This window comes from Lissotriton vulgaris, chromosome 1_1, assembly GCF_964263255.1.
Source record: "Lissotriton vulgaris chromosome 1_1, aLisVul1.2, whole genome shotgun sequence".
In the NCBI taxonomy this organism is placed as follows: Eukaryota; Metazoa; Chordata; class Amphibia; order Caudata; family Salamandridae; genus Lissotriton; species Lissotriton vulgaris.
This window is the reverse complement of record NC_141685.1, coordinates 1,886,802,488-1,886,819,423: the sequence shown is the minus strand read 5'-3', so window position 1 is coordinate 1,886,819,423 and position 16,936 is coordinate 1,886,802,488. Positions and strand designations below refer to the sequence as shown.

The following is a 16,936-nucleotide window of genomic DNA, read 5'->3' as shown; positions in this document are numbered from 1 at the left end:
TGAACAACTTCTTACTGAATGCTTCACCAGATTCAACATATTCAACAAATAACTTCGTGGTGGGACCCTCATATTCCCAAATGACTGTTGCGTACGTCGCAGCCGCAGTAACATTCCTGATCCTTGGGTAAACTGGGCAGACTGAATACATAACAGAGAAACAGAAACAGGTTCATTTGTGTCTCTAAGCACTCTGATGAACATAATCTTATATGCCGAAGAAATGCCTGTTAGCTCACACCTTTCCTTAGAACATTTGTAACATGGCTATCCTACTGCAAGACCAATCATGCCAATAAACAAGCGTTGTGGTGCTAAAGGTCTTGCCCAGACAGAGACTGAATGACTGCAAGCTATGATATTTGAAACTGAAGTAGGAGTATGCATTCATCGATGTAATAAACAATGACTTTTTAACAAGTTGTATAATGAGAAAAAATGACAACAGTACCCTTGGAGAATGTTGAATGGACAGATGAAGTTGCAAAAAGAGTTTCTGAATACCCTGCAACACCAGAGAGAGGAAAGATAACAGAGAAGAAAGACAGGGTATCATTTCAAAGAGTGAAAGTGGTTGAATTGAATTTATACCATCAAGTTCATGCAAAATTGTGGTCTTTTTGACAGCAATGAAGAAGAAGTGAGGGTGAAGTAAATCGGTGGATTCATGCACTTGAATACACAGCAGGATTGGTGGGTTTCTTTAAGGAGAATAGCATCCAAACAACAGCACTTGTTTTCGTAGGAGGATTATGGATCTCTATTCAGATCATGTTGGAAGTAGTACAGAATTGCCTATATACTGGAAAAATACAATTTGATAATAATAACAAACTGTTTATGTTCACCCCTACTTGTTCAGCATCCTGTGTGTACATTTATGTGTGTAGGAGATACAACTCCCCATATAAATGTACCCAAGTTATTTGTTTGTCTGTACCCACTGTGCGTCATCCACTAAGGATTTATTTTGCCATCTTTTGTCAGTCTTTGGTGCATTTGTTGCACTGGACGACACTTATATTGCAATTACTCTGTTAATATTAGTGCTTCCTTGCCTGCTCTAGACTGCGAGAGAAAGAGCATGTTATTGAGTAATCTTTCAATATTTTTACTTTCATTTGAAACAACTTTGGGCACCAGGAAACTGCTAAACAGTCCCTGGTGCCAGTTCTCTGAAACCTAAACTTGGAAACAAATTGACTAACCTCAATTGACTTATCCACGCTTAGGTTAGACCACAGTTTAAGGGGTTGGAAAAGGAAGCATTGGTATAATAGTTAGCTGCTACATGTCTGCTACAGGACAGTAGGTCTTCAGGACTGCTATTACAGTTCTGAAATGCTGTAAGGCTACACCTGTCAAAAAAGAAACAATTTTAACATGTATTAAAGTTGATATTTTAGATTAACTAAGTTACCTATAATAAGAACCCTGATGTCCACAAGATCTGGGTGCAAAATGACCAAAGGTAAGCCATGCCTACCATTTGGATTAGTATCTCCTTGCAGTGAAAGGATACAAAAAGATAAATTTTCACTGCATTGGCCATTATAGCCTTTTCCTAAGGTAAAAATCTACTAAGGAAAAATAATTCACATACGTCAGGCTTGGAAAATGTTATAGCGAGCAGCCATTCACTGTCTTAATACATACCCAAACTCTAATGTGGTGAACATACATTTTTTGTAATATATATTACAAATATGATTTCATAAAAACAACTGCTTTATCTCGGCTAAGAGCTTATGTTTATGTTTTGTAAAGCGCATGGCTACCCGAAGGCTTCCCCGCGCTGGTGATTACTGTGCTAAGATGTAAAATGTAATGTAATGTAAAAAGGATTTGTAGAGCGCTGCGTTCACCGGACGGTTTCTTGGCGCTGGTCACTAACCCATGAAGAGGCAGAGAGGGGAGAAAGGAGAGCATTATGTATAGACACCACGGAAAAGGTGAGTTTTTAGGAGAGACCGAAAGTGAAGGTAAGAAGAGGAGAGTCTGAGGTCTAGAGGTAGAGAGTTCCAGAGTGAGGGGGCCAGGAAGGAGAATCTAAGGCCTCCGTGCTTTTTTCGCCTGAACCTAGGTGTCTGGAGAAGGGCGTGATGGGAGGAGCGGAGGTGTCTGGGGGGGGCGTACGGATGAAGAAGAGAGGAGATGAAAGAGGGGCCGATGCCAGCCAGGGATTTATGGGTTAGGCAGCCAAGTTTGAACTTGCAGCGTTCCGACACAGGAAGCCAATGAAGGGCTTTGAGGAGGGGACGGACGTGGTGATGTTTTGGCTGACGGTAGATGAGACGGGCAGCCTGATTCTGGATTAACTGAAGTCTCTTTATTTGGTATTGCGGAATGCCTGCGTATAGGGCGTTGGCGTAGTCAATCCGGGAGATGACTAGCGCCAGCAGCGCCAAGGTGAGAGCTTCAGTGGTCAGGAAGTGAGCTATTTTCCGGATTTTTCTGAGCTGGTGGAAGCAGGAGGATACTGTGGCACTGATCTGATGGTTCATGGAAAGATCTTGTGAAATGTAGACCCCTAGGCTTTTTACTTTTTCGGCGGGACTAGGAGGGGGGCCGAGGGAAAGGGGCCAAAAGGTGGAGTTCCATGGGTTGGCTGAGCCTCCGACAAGAACGAGCTCCGTCTTGTCGGGGTTGAGCTTAAGGTGGTGAGCGCCCATCCAGTCACTGATATGGCAGAGGGTGGACTGGAAATCCTGGGCCGCTTCCTGCGAGTCAAGGTTGAAGATGAGCTGGATGTCATCTGCATAATTAAATGCAGTGACATTCCTGCCCCGGAGGGAGCGGATCAGGGGTGTAAGGTATAAATTAAAAAGGAGTGGGGACAAAGACGAGCCCTGCGGGACTCCGCAAGTGAGTTTCATCCTATCCGCCAAGAATTGGGAGATTCGAACAGATTGGTGGCGGTTCGTCAAAAAGGAACGAACCCAGTCAAGGGCCGTCCCTCCAATACCAGCCTCCTTGACACGGTCGACCAAGATGGAGTGGTCGACCGTGTCAAAGGCTGCTGACAGGTCCAGGAGGATTAAGGCTTGGCTGGCGTTAGAGTCAGCACCTCTACGGAGTTCCTCCATTACAGAGAGAATGACCGCCTCGGTTGAGTAGGCTGGTCTGAACCCAGCCTGTTGAGGGTCCAGGAAGTTGGAGTCCTCAACGAAGGAGCTGAGGATGCTGGTGACATATGACTCAAGTACCTTGCTAAGGTAGGGAAGGAGGGAAATGGGACGGAAGTTGGCCATGATTGTAGGATCGGCGCTGGGTTTCTTCAAGATGGGTACTACTTCCGCGTTCTTAAACTGACTGGGAACCTCGCCGAGCAGAAGGGAGTTGTTCAAAAGGGCCAGTGGAGGGGTGGGACAGGCTGAGAAGGCAGCCCGGAGAATCGCGGGGGGCAGCAATCTGTGGGGGAACCAGAGGAGACTTTTTTAAGCAGACTGATGAAGACTTCTTCTGATATCGGGGGGAACTGAGTCAAGGATTGAGGGTTGACAGAGGGTGCAGCCTCAGTTGAGGGTGCAGCCGGGGGAGTGGAGGAGATGCTGTTTTTGATTTTGATAATTTTTTCTATAAAGAAACAGTTTAGGGAGTCACAGAGTGCTTGAGACGGAAGGGGTTTGAGAGTTACCCTATCCGGGTGTGAGAGCTCGTCAACGATTGCAAAAATATCTTTTGATTTCTGCGCAGAGTTAAGGATTTTGGTGGAAAAGTAAGCAGTTTTTGCAGCTGATATGGCTAGTTTGTATTCTCCCAATAATTTTAGGAAGAGTTGTTTCTTTACAGGGTCATAGTTTCTGCGCCAGCGGCGTGCGGCCTGGCGGAGACCTAGTTTTAAGGTTTTAAGACTATCAGAAAACCATCGATGTGCGTCGTGGGGGCGCTTGGATTTTATTAGTTTAAGGGGAGCAACCTTGTCGCTGGCCTGTTCTAGCCAGTCGACTAGTGCAGCTTCTTGGGAGTCGATGGGGCCTAGAGTGACCAAAGCCGAGGGTGATAGAGAGGTGAGGAATAGGTCAAGGTCTGCTTTGTTCCAGTTGCGAGCTTGGAGGCTAGGGCCTCGGCTGCGCGGGGGCGGGGGAGGAACCAGGAGGAGAAAAGAAATTAAATGGTGGTCGGACCAGTGACAAGGTGAGATCGCGAGTGACTTGATTTCAAGGTTATAGGTCCACACCTGGTCAAGGGTGTGTCCCTTGGAGTGAGTGGGTAGATGAATGTGTTGGGTACCGTTAAGCCCAGTTAAAAGATCGGTGAAAGCCAGGGATTGAGGGCTTTCATAGGTACATTAACGGGGAAACAGCCATTAAGTTTCTTTCTGATGAAAGTTTATTTTCCAGTGATCTGAGAATGGGTGAAAGATTGTTCCACAACTTCGGTACTACATTTGCAAACAATCTTTCTCCCCATCTCATCCTTTTTTACCCTGGCGGGACATTAGGAAATGAAGATCTCAGGTGTCTAGTTGCAACATAAGTGGTTACCAATACTCTGAGCTTTACTGGGCCCTAGTAATGTATGCCCTGTGAGCAATACAGAGGGATTTAAACTTAATCCTTGCCTCAATTGGGAGCCAATGCAGCTGTCTGAGTTTGCACATTAATTCTGCCTTGGTGGGCTTTCTATTCTCTCTTATTGCAACAGCAAGCTGTGTGATGAGGTGTAATAAACGTTTTCTGAGAGAAGGGCATGGTAGCTCTGTGCCTGCTAGTAGGTCTGTGCCTGCTAGCAGAATGGAAGAGAGTTAATCGCTGGCTACTCATATAGGAAAATGAGAGAGGGGAATGGAAGGTAACATCAGCGAATGTTGACAAAACAATGCGGGAAACTTTAAAGTAGCATGTCTATAATAAATGCTGCTATCCTGTCAGGGGCCGTGGAATTTGCTCTGCTCACAACAAACTGACCTCTGCTGCCTGCAAGGGAGGGGTTTGCTTCAGAATAAGATAGAACTGGTTTTGAGCAGAAATCCCCTCATCTGACTAGGACAGCCCTGGGAGAAAATTCAGAGCTTCACAAACGAGCAGAGAAGTTTAAAGACCCACAAGGACGTTTTCTATCATAATTTACCAGAGGGGAGAAGGAGCCCTTCCTGGATGGGGTGGTTCTTTTCACACTGCTGACCTGTAGGCTGGGCCTTATAAGCCTTGCTAAATGGGCGATTATCGGCCAATTTAGGATCCTATGCATAGTACTCAAAGCAATTACAAACAATGGGGTGTGCCAAACATAGCCCGAAGTACCTGTATATTAATTGATACAAATAAACAGTGGTCCAATTGGGGAGAGGCGAACACAACAAAGACGGGTGAAATAATCACCCCTCTTTATTGTAATTAGTACACAAAGCAGCCCATAAACCAAGTTATCTTTCCATAGTTTACCCTCCAAACTAGACAGCTGTAGCCTGAGATAGCTAGTCATCACAGGACCAGCTACTATAGGGCTAGGCACAAATGACCTAGGGAGGGAGCTCCATGCCATGGGCTCCTCATTTTGGACTGCCATTCCCACCACCTCAGATTGGGGGGTGACATAGGCGCATTCTGCAGAGAAGTGTGCTTCCCTTTTGTGCATAACATATGTCTAGAGTCATCCCTGACACCAGGGCACGAGTCGGGGGTACATGCAGGTACACAGTATCCACCCACTCTTTTCAGAGGATGGAAGTCGTCCCCCCTTCCAAGAAGTCGGACCCACAGAAATATGCTGAATGTGTCCCAGTGTAATTTTCAGACACCGGGACGTGTTTAGCAGCACCTGCACGTTGTCTACTTTCGATTCCAAGCAGCAACGTGCAGGCAGCAAGGGAGCCTTTTTTTGCACTTCCAGCTGGGACAAAGTTAAGGGGCCATCAGGCCTCCTTTTTTTGAATATCCTAACTGGAGGTTCTCTGGAACTTCACACTTAAATGTAAATGCCACGAAGGGAAAACAAAGGCACACAACTTGTTATCTCTTCACAAGTACTTACGAGAGGTAGCTTTTGCCTTTGTTCTGTCCCTGTATATAATAGATGTATGCACTGTAAGAATGTCAGGTGTGTTTGTCTGTCCCGATATTTACACAAATAACACTTTCAATAGCACTGTTTTATTTCTTTTATAATGCTATTCATTTCATCTTTATTTCGACAATGTTGTCATAAAAGAAATCGCATTAAATTAACAATTAAAAAATTAAAAATGTATACATTGCATCTAAACACAGTAAATACTACAATCATGGGGTATCCTAGGAGCCATTTCATCACAACCAAGTGCATGCCAATAAACATAGATAGATGCATGATCAACTAAAAGACCTGCCCATCTAGAGTTAAAGGTCAAGGTCCCTAGCAACTATAGAGATGTATCTACTAGATCCTACTTCCAACAATATTCACGTATTTCCTTCTAATATTCCATATGGCTGCTAAAAATGTAGTTACAGCAAAAACAATTAGAGGAGAAAGATCAGTTTTAAGTATTCTATGAGCTTGGGAACAATGCCTAATCCCCAAATTTTTACAAATGGGAATAATCCACTTCTTTCTAGCTTTCTGGTAGACAGGGCAAAAAACACAACATGCAATTCATTTTCCAGCTCCGAGGTACAACCAGGACAATTTTTGGAAGTAGGTAAACACCCCTTGCTCGTAAGGGCTCTAATTGGCAAAGAGCCCTGTCTCCATTGGAGATATAACTTCCTAAAAACAACTGGACTGACATCGTCGAAGACAGACTCAAATGTATAAAAATCTTTAGTCATAAAAAACATGCCGGACACAGTACCAGTTTGGGCATTCGATAAGCGAGCAGCTAGGTTACTTTCATGGTACAAATTGACCAGATGCTTGCGCGATAAATTTCTGCAAGCATACTCCGGGTCGGGCCACATGTGCGAGAGTCCTAATCTCTCAAATTCCACTCTTACGTATTTCAACCAAGGAAGATTCCGCGCATTCGGAAGTCTTAGGACCTCCGCGAGCTCTTGCCTATAGTTCTTAAGCTCTGAGGTTACCCAGAGTCGCCTCGAGAAAGTTAGAGGTTTGAGGCCCAGTTCCTCATTTATGGGTCTTAGGCCCAGGTCGAGCCTGAGCGGTAGCAGTGGTGTACTAGGGTGCAGTAATACCAGCTGTCTTAAAAATGTATTCTCCGTGACGGCGATCGCGGGTGCACACTTGTGACCCCACAATTCGCCACCATAAATTACTGCCCCACGTGCCTGCAATATATAAATTTCCAGAGGTGGGACAATTGGTTTTATTGAGGATTTATTTAAGAGCTTGAGAATGCCCCCCGCTTTTTGAGAGAGCTTTAGTTGGGATTTTATTTGATGTTGTTCCCAGGTCATACTTTCATTGAGGGGGAGACCCAGATACTCGAACGTCTGGACTCTTTCAAGCTGGTCTCCACCTATCGCGGGGCTCGGGCGTGTTGTTATCGGAGGGTTGAAAATCATGAATTTCTTTTTCAAGGTATTTATTTCCAACTCCCGATTTTGACAGAAAGACACAACTCGCTGGATGCCCAAAGGGGTCTTAGAAAGTAATAGGGTATCATCTACGAACATAATCGCAGAGATCCCAGACCCAGCAAGCTTTGGAGCATTGCCATTGGGGACCGCATTCAGGTGGGCGATTACCCTGTTGACATAGAGGCAAAACAGGGTGGGCGCCAAGACGCACCCCTGTCTTACCCCCCTGCCAACTGGGAATCTAGCTGATAAAGAACCATCTTTCCCACACCTGACCTGTGTGAAATTCTCAGTGTGGAGTCGAATTATCATGTTCAGAAGAGGGGAAGGAATACCCAATTCCGAAAGCACACTCCACAATTTCCGGCATGGAACTAGATCGAAGGCCACACGTAGATCCACAAAGACAGTGTATAGTGAGCCGCCCTCAATCTTAACAGTTTTCCAAAAAGGCATGGTTAATCGAAAAATCTGGTCCGTGGTGGATACATTCTTTCTGCACCCAGCTTGGTAAGGGCTTAAGATGTCAAATTCCTCCATCCAATCTAAAAGGCGGTCTAGAATCAGCCTCGTGAAGAGCTTTTGCAGCACGTCAATGAGGCTGATTGGCCTGTAGTTGACTGGGACCAGAGGTGAGCCCTTCTTGAAGATAGGGACTATCTCTGCTCCCAGCCAACTACTTTGGACCGCCATGCCCCCCAAGTTTGCATTAAAAATACCTGTTAGATAAGGAGCCCAAACCCTGGGTTCGTGTTTGAAAAGATCGCCAGGCACTTTATCCAGCCCTGGGGCTTTACCAGATGGAAGTTTGGAAATGGCAGCCATGACTTCTCCCTCAGTAAAATCAGGCTTGGTCATATCAGCCGTAAAACTAGGAACTATTCCCCCTTGAGCCAGAACCTCATTAGAGTTATCCCCCTCGTACAAGGTATGAAAGTGTTCTTCCCACACCTCCGTAGCGATGTTCGGTGCTACTGCCGAAACAGGATCAGCGGACCCCGTACTCACAATTAGACAGAACTTCCGAGCGTCTCTTGTTGACAGTGCAGATGTTAAGTTTGCCCAGTTCTCATTCCCCCACTCAGCCTTAGTATGATGAATTAACTGGTGATATACTATCCTCCTTTGTTTTATAAGTACCCTATTATTATTCTGCTTCAGGGCCTCAAGGAGTTCTGTTTTCGCCAATCTGCAGGCCTTATTGTACAAGGTGGGTTTGTTGACAGCACTTCTCCCTCTAGACCCTGGGGGGTTTAGAATCTCTGCTAGGCTATTGGCTAGTTCCTTGTTAAGATCTCCTAGCCTTGTATATACTTCAGGCGGGGGTGCTGCAGCTTTAGGGCACCAGTGGCTTCCAATACCGGAATTACCCGATCATATAGCTCCGCCATTAAGTTTGGGTGAGTGACCAATTTATCCCATCTAACCCTACGCCTGTTATTTGATAAAAGCACCCTATTAACTAGTCCCCACTCTGTGGTGCGGCTATCTTTGGAGATACTAGGGGATAGAAAGTCTAGGATCAACGCATTGTGATCACTTTCTCCCCTGGGTACCACCCTAAAATCAAGGACCTTGTGCCAAGCACAGCTCTCAACAAAGATATAATCCAGATGTGACTCCTGCCCAGGTTTATTAAAAGTGCACCTTGAAGGGATATCCGATTTTACACGGCCATTGCAGGCCCTGATTGAATGGTTCAATGTCAAGGTCGTAATTTGTACGGCCAATGACACCCATGACCTTGCAGGGGGACCCACCACTTGAGGAATTTTCCAATGTCATCCTCCTCCTGGTTTGCACCATCCAACAGGCCCGCAAGTGGCTCAAAATGAGAATTGAGGTCTCCCCTACCACAAGTGTAACTCCCACAGGGATCTCATTTAGGAAGGAGGAGAGCTCTTCGATGGTTCTAGACTCAGATGTTATACTCACAGGTCTAGAGTAGATATTGACCAAAGCGAGTCTAGAGCCATTCTGCCACTCTAGGACCACACATTGGACATTCTCAGTTGCAGTGTCCATAACCCTGGCGCTACAGCCCAAATGGACTCCCACCCAGATTGTTAACCCCCCGACGGTCTGCCCTTTTCCCCCGCACCTTGCAGGGACTGGGTATGAGTCAAAACGAGATCGAAATTGTTCTTCCCTCGCCCAGGTTTCCTGGAAGAGACATACATCATTCGTATCTATAAAAGAGCCCCACTCAGGGCAGGCCATTTTGTTACAGAGACCTGCCACATTCCAAGAGAGCATTTTTAGTAATGTAGAGTCAGAAGGGGGACCTTGGATTCGCGATGTGGATTCTACTTCGGTGGGAGGCATAGTCACCTTATGCAAAGTTACTTGCCCCGTAGCCTGACTGTCAGTGATAAGTCCAGAAGACACAACCACCAGTGTCCCTGGGTGAGTAATCCTCACACTACCTACTTCCTGGCCGCAACGCTGTTTTAAGGCACCCGTCCCCCCGTCTCGGCCCCCAGAACCAGCTTCATGGTGTAGTCGGTCTACCTGGTCCAGGCAGCTATACCTATTGATGTGAGAGCTGTCGGCGGGCACAAAAGGCTCATAGAAGTTGGTCCTAAACTCTCTGTTGTGTCCCCTAGGTCCCACCCTTGTCCAACCCTCTTCAAGCCCAGGTTCAGATTGAATGTCAGCATGCTATGCAATCCAATGCAGGGTGTCAGAGCTCTTTATGTAACATAAACATTATACATTGACAATAAATCATGCACATGTGTAAATCATTGTACAAGATGAGTTACATGAGACAGTGAGAGTTACAAGGTGTAGGAGTCACATGTCCTTTATACTTCACTTTGGTCTTGTAGAAGGAATACAATTTATGAACTGCAGTTAACAAAAGGATCTCTGTTTTAAAAGCCGTAACCCACTTTACTATCTACATAAAAAAAATATCTGTCATCAGCGTGTTAGATGATGTCCTTCGCAGGAGACACATTTACCTTCTCTACTACTTCAAATCTGGGACTTCACAAAGCACAGATCTCTCCAGCAAGTGTGTTAACTACCAGAGTTATCTCACCATTATTACGATTCCCTGAGATTTATTGGGCACCTTCACAGCAGATGCCTTAACGCAATCAAATATTTTAAAATGTAGACTTTGCAACTAATTAAGCATAATATCTACAACCATGCTTCTCCTTGTTGCCAATTTCTTTGTGGCAGGGTTTAAAAAAATAAATGTATTAGTTGAGGCCCAAATTTTGCGTCAGGATCGCAACACTTTTTTGGCACAACCCCAACGCCAAATCTCATTTGTTAAAACTCATAATGAGCTTAAATGTACTCATGATATACCTGATAAACATATGTGTCAGGTCTTAATATCCAATGTCACTTCTTGTGATGTCACGTCCAGTGAGGCAACATCCTGTGATGTCATATGCAATGTCACGCATCTTGAAATCATGCGCTGTGATGGCACTTGTCATTATTTCCCTTGCATACTGCCTAACCTGGTTAGTCCCCCCACTTCTGTTTTTTTAGGACGCGTGCCCTGACTGACACTCTCTCCTTTTGAGAATCTGCATCCATAAATTAGGCCTCAGATCTTGTGACCTTATCCTGCAAACCATGCACCCATGACTGGTCTCTTTCCTGTCGCCCAGCAGCTACCACTGCTCTTACATTTCCTCAAATAAGGTTTGTCCATGCCTACACGTGCTGCTTGTGCAGGGTATCGTCACAATGGCTGCATGGAACAGTGGGCACAGCTTCTCCCCATCTGAAGTGGACTATTTGTTGCATTTCACAACTGTGCTTTGGTCCTCTGAGCAAACTACTTCGAGTGACCTTTATAGAGGTATACGATGATGCACTTGATGTATGCATGTGGATTTAACTATACGGTATTTCTATAGCGCGTACCCAGCCACGGGCAGCTGTCCCGGTCAGCGACAAGCATGACGTCAACGAGTGATAGGAGCGGTAGAGGGGCTGTGCTGTGGACGGTTAATGCATTGTGATACTTAGCAGTATAAACCAATTAAAACAATAAACTTGGCGGGTGCAGGCATTTCCTATACAGATTTTACTGGCTGATCATCAATGTGTGACACGTAGTTGAACATTTACATTACTATACTTTCGAGCACTTGCAAACTAGTGTATTTTGCAATGTATTTACCAGATTAAAACGAATAAACGGTCCCGAAATCTTAGATTATTTTTTACATGTTTATCGAGAAAATATTATTGCCACTAGGTGGCAGCACTACCTAATAATTCTAAATTGACTACTTGCTTTTTACATGAAAATTAATAGAAAAATACCACAAATCATACTTCAGCCGCTCGCCCTAATTTGCAAGACAAAGTCCAAATCTGAAAAAACAATGCGTGACATTTTTCAAAAATGTTTTCACGTTACTGTGGAAAGATTAGACCAAATCTTCCGAAACGGTGGTGAATTAACGTGGCCATCCAGTGAATGATGGACCATAGGCGCGCAACGCCCATAGTGTTTTAAGATATAAGCTTGAATCGACCTTTGCATGTGCAATTGAGATACCTTTCTAAAAGAGAAGCATGTTCTAGGTATATAGAAATGGGATAAATAGGCCGTTAAATCAGAACATATTATTATGCTTACGTCAGAAGACGGCCAGCGTGTTCCCTGGATGGAAAAATGTGTGCTGTGTATAATATGAACGACTAAGATCTGAGATTTTTCAGTAAATGGCCTCCAAATTGTAGGCAAATTTAGACATATGAATCGCCCAGCAAATCTCCTGCGTGAGCGTCACTCTTAGTAAATGGTTCTTATTCAATGCAAAGAGACAATGCAGTATCTCCAGCTAACTCCTGGGCAAACACGTCCCTGCAGAACTATGCATCATCCTAGTATTACTAATAACTACACCAATGTTTATTATAACCAATACTCGGGCCCAGACTATCACTTATGCATATTAGCTCCTGTAATTTCCTGACCTTTAGTATCAGAGCTCAGCATTGTCATTGGCTTGGCGTGCCAATGACTATATAGACCTCTTTAAAGTAACAGCAATCTCAGAAGACATACATCTAATTCACGAGGTACACTATCAACAGTGGAGGGATCCTTGAGTGTTAAATATAGAGGCAATTCTCTCCCGAATGTCTTAGACCTATACTCCACTCTCAAATTCCAGGCTACTTAATAACAACCTGCCATTTGTCAAGATAAAAAGAATCAGAAAAAGCTCTGTGGGCACTGCATTGAACATGTGGGTTCTATGTTTACATTCTCATGTCCAATTTTGGCCTCTTAGATCCAGAAAAAATGACTTCCTGCTGGAATAAAGAGTTTCACTTAGAGGGAAACCCACCTTAAGGACTCTCAGAATGTATTTTTTAAATGTTTTGCATTATTCATCTAATGTGCCATGCTATGGCTCCGAGTGCTTGGTGGTACTGGATGTTTGTTCATGTCTGAACAAGTTTATGTTTTTCTGATTAGCAATATTCAGGACAAAACAGGTGCTTAGAGATGCTTTGACCTAATCCAGATGGCTCTCCGCCTGAAGCTGGGACCCTCTGCCCTGACTTCGTCCCTTGCCCCATGTGGTCTAAATGTGCCGAGCTGTGAGGAATGATCATTCTCATTGTTGACCATGCTGTGTGTCTTTCAAATAATTCTCGAGTACATAAGTCATGCACAGGTTCAATTTAGCTTTACCTGCAACTACTTCAGGTGGGAGATAATCAGCTTAATGTACTAAACGTAGTTAGAGACAAACCAAAAGACAGCGGTTGGTGCTAAATACGAAGGCATGCAGCAAACGACCTGCTGTATAGTTATGAGACAGGTTAGACATGCTGAAGACAAAAGTTAAAGGTTATTCACAAAAGAAAACAAAATAGTAAATTAACAGCTTATTTATGTATCTACGAGTTTTGTGTTACAACTGTACATATTTTGGCTCATGGTTAATTAAAACGCAGAATCTTTTTCTAATAGTACTAGGATTACTCGCACTCGAACTTCACCACTTAAGGAGAGAATAACTGGCGTGAACCAGACACAAGTTATTTATGCACCTAAGAATATTACTGTTAACATTTACAAAAAGAACTACTAAGTCTTCATTTTGTTTAATTGAGCATGCGGATTTCCTTGCCAGGGTGATATAACAATATTTATTATAGCATTAAATACAGGGGAACATCGCAGTGCTGTCTGCCACCAGTCGCGTGCAAAATCAATGTCACGTGTGGAGTGGAAGCAGCCCAGAACCTCTTTGTTTCCTCTTGCGTGTAACGCTGCGCACAGCAGATCAATTAACTTCCGGAATACAGTTTGGGAACTGCTAGACACAAATCACACACCATCGTCATTCGAAGTATACTGAATAGGGGCTTGCAGAGCAGTTGGCTGATTTCGCTGCACTCATGCAACACAGCATTTCAGAATACCATGCATGATCTGGAGAGTTGTGACACAGTCTATTGCATAATGTAAACAACCTGCACCTACCCTCACCTCAAGAAGCTCCCCTGGCTCCCCATCCACAGAGATGTCAATTCAAGATGCTGAGCCACGCCTACAAAGCCCTACAGAATCAAGGACCAGCACACATCAACCACTGCCTGAGCTCCCACCACCCCTCCAGACACCTGCGCTCAACTTCCCTCTACCATGCTCACACCCCTGCATCTGCAGAAGCAGCAGTGGAGGACGCTCCTTCTCCTACCTCGCTGCAAAGCCATGCGACGGCCTCACCCTCTACCTTCCAACCTCACCGTCTCTTCAGGAATTTACAAAGGGACTCAAGACCTGGCTGTTTCAACAGATTCTACCCGAGCAGCATGGCTCTCGGCTCCTGGATACTCTTGTGGGTCATTAGGAGCGCTATATAAATCCTACTCTTGTGGGTCATTAGGAGCGCTTTATAAATCCTGTTTGATAGACTAATTGACTAACGTCATTAAAATTGTAAGAATACATATTTACACAGACTATCGTTTAAACTCAATCAAAAATAATAAGTGACATAAACTTAAAGGCAGGGAAATGGCATGTCACCTACACTCGCCCTCCATTTGAAGCATGTGACTGCTGCACAATGGTGGGAAGAGGCATGGAGCGACAGCTGTGTGGATCCGGGTTCTTACTCCTGCCTACCCCTAAACCAAGTCAGTGCTTCGAGTAACCATGCTTTGTAGCACCACATTTACCACATAACATAACTCTTAATAAATGGCCAGAGAACAGGTCTGAAGAATGACGTACTTGCAATTGTGCATCACCTTGTTGCATCATCACAGTGTGATATTACTGACCTCTGACGCAACTTAGTAAACCTTATATTAAATGCTTGTTGGTGGGTTATCTGTTACAATACCAGAACTCGGGGGACTCTAAGGTTTTCTGTGGCAGCCACAATTGTGCATCTGGCAATGGTACAGAATGCAATGCGGTATGCATTGCAAAATGCGTACTTTATGTGCCTCCCCCTACACAACCCAAAGGATCCATTTCTCACACTTGTCCTACCTTTTTATCAAACACTCCGGACTAAATTACGCGACACCCTATAGTAAACAGTTTTGTCAATTAAGGCGTGGTAGGAAAAGTACCATGATGTCATGGCAGCATTATGTTTGACAACTTTGTAACTATTATTTTATTATTGCGAAAAAAGTAAAGTCGAGGCTGTACTGTGGCCAAGCAGACACCAGGGTACATTAACACTTTCTTTTTACAAGACACTGAAAAACATGGCGGTGCTTCTTCGAACTCTTTGTACATACCCGTCTTACCTTCATCCATCATTGTCATTGCTTCCTCTGTGATTTGATTTCCTGGTCCCTTAGAAGTGTGTGCATAAAAGTAAAATTTGTATCGCGTGCTGTAAGTTAAATTTTTTAGCACCAGGTTGGTCTCGTTGGCAGGAATTCGGATCTCTACTTGCGGGCCTAACTCATGTGTGTTGTTAACTGTTTTGGGAAAGAAACAGACTCGGTTATTAAATATCAAATCTTACACTCGTTTATTCTATCAAGACCTACCAAAACTCTCATTTTAATAACAACTATCCACCAACTTAAAAGTGGGTGTGTCTCAGATATGTGGTGTTTAACCTAACATTAGAACCTGTAATCTTCCATCTTCTTGATCCCACCGAACACATATACTTGAGTTAAACAGCAAAACTTTGAAAAAGGGTTAGAATGAAACAAATAAACTGAAATATGCAATTAATAATATAATTAATAGTTATGTTTAACTTTTGCTCTATACGCTGTGAAAACCCATAAAAAGTTTTAGAATATGTTACAGCATTGTTTCATCAGTACTAACAACAGCTCATGTCTGTCTTGTAGGTGATCTACGCAGTGCTTAATGTGTGCCGGTGCTTGCGGGTGCTTAGCACCGGCACTTATTTCCCAGGGCCGGGTGTACATGTGATATCAGCTCACTAAGGTCACACTGTCTTCCGGCGAAGAGCTGATATCGCATGTAAATCCATTCCTGCCTGGGTTCAGTGTTGCTTGATTGGGATTGGTGCGTAAGATATGTACATTTGGAGGCACACAGACGGCACCCACCCACTGCCAGAATCTGCGGGGTTAAGTCTCTGCCTCAGCATAACAGCAATAATAGGAGCCGCCAATGACTGATTGAAAATGGATTTTAAGCCCACCCCGTTCCTCCTTGACTGAGTTGAATCTTCAAGTGTTGCCTCCCGAGTCGGACCAATGCAGAGCAGTGTCCCCACATTTCACTCCCCCAGCTTATTGCACAGCTGTAGGCCTCTGTTTTAAACCAAATATCAGAAAGTAAGTATTGATTTCGTTTTCTTAACAGGCACTAACTGTAGAGCAAATTTTTTGGTATTTTGAAAATAAAAGCATTTTCGGAAAGGGAGCGGGGCAGGGTGGGAGGTGGAGATGGCCCTCTCTACCTCTCTGGGTTTTGGAATGCCCACAATCCTGTCTCCCACTTAACCCCTTGCATGCTCGTGATGGAACCGTTCCGTCGCGAGCCTCGGGTGGGCTGTGCTGGTGACAGAACGGTTCCGTCATGGCCCGCTCGTAGCGCCTGCGCGGCGCGAATTCCGCGCCTGCGCTAAGCGTTCTATTAGGCGGGCGGGCCTTGACGGAACCGTTCCATCACAAGCACAGCCCACCCGAGGCTCGTGACGGAGCGGTTCCGTCACGAGCACGGGAGCGCCGCACGGCCCCCCTCCTCCTTAGCACTGCAGTGGAATAGCCGCCGCAGCTAAGGGGTTAAATAGCCACAAAATATTTAGTGAAGCCCACACTGTGAAGCGTTTCACAAAACGTGAAACAGCAGTGGCCCATACTCTGACCTGTCAGAGCAGCCCATCACTACCTGATTGCCCTATAGGCCTGTCCGAGCCTGACAGCCTTGGCATTCCACACGCTGACATTCAGTAGCACCAACCATTCTCTTCTTAGTAAAACTTTGAGCCCCAGCACTTATTCTTTTACAAATTAAGTAC

General features: G+C 44.7%; 1 protein-coding gene across 16 annotated transcripts in view; it reads right to left on the bottom strand.

Moving 5' to 3' along the window:
- Positions 1 to 16,936, bottom strand: part of NRCAM (neuronal cell adhesion molecule) — a 967,670-nt gene that overhangs the window by 85,222 nt on the left and 865,512 nt on the right. For 7 of the 16 annotated variants that reach the window (XM_086919453.1, XM_086919434.1, XM_086919441.1 and 4 more), the window contains 3 exons: positions 15,222 to 15,407; positions 452 to 505; positions 16 to 141 (listed from right to left, as the gene is read on the bottom strand). In XM_086919453.1, coding sequence (XP_086775579.1) covers positions 16 to 141; positions 452 to 505; positions 15,222 to 15,407 — 366 coding nt within the window. The remainder of the gene's footprint in view (positions 1 to 15; positions 142 to 451; positions 506 to 15,221; positions 15,408 to 16,936) is intronic. The other 9 variants (XM_086919448.1, XM_086919451.1, XM_086919452.1 and 6 more) reach the window with 5 other exon arrangements.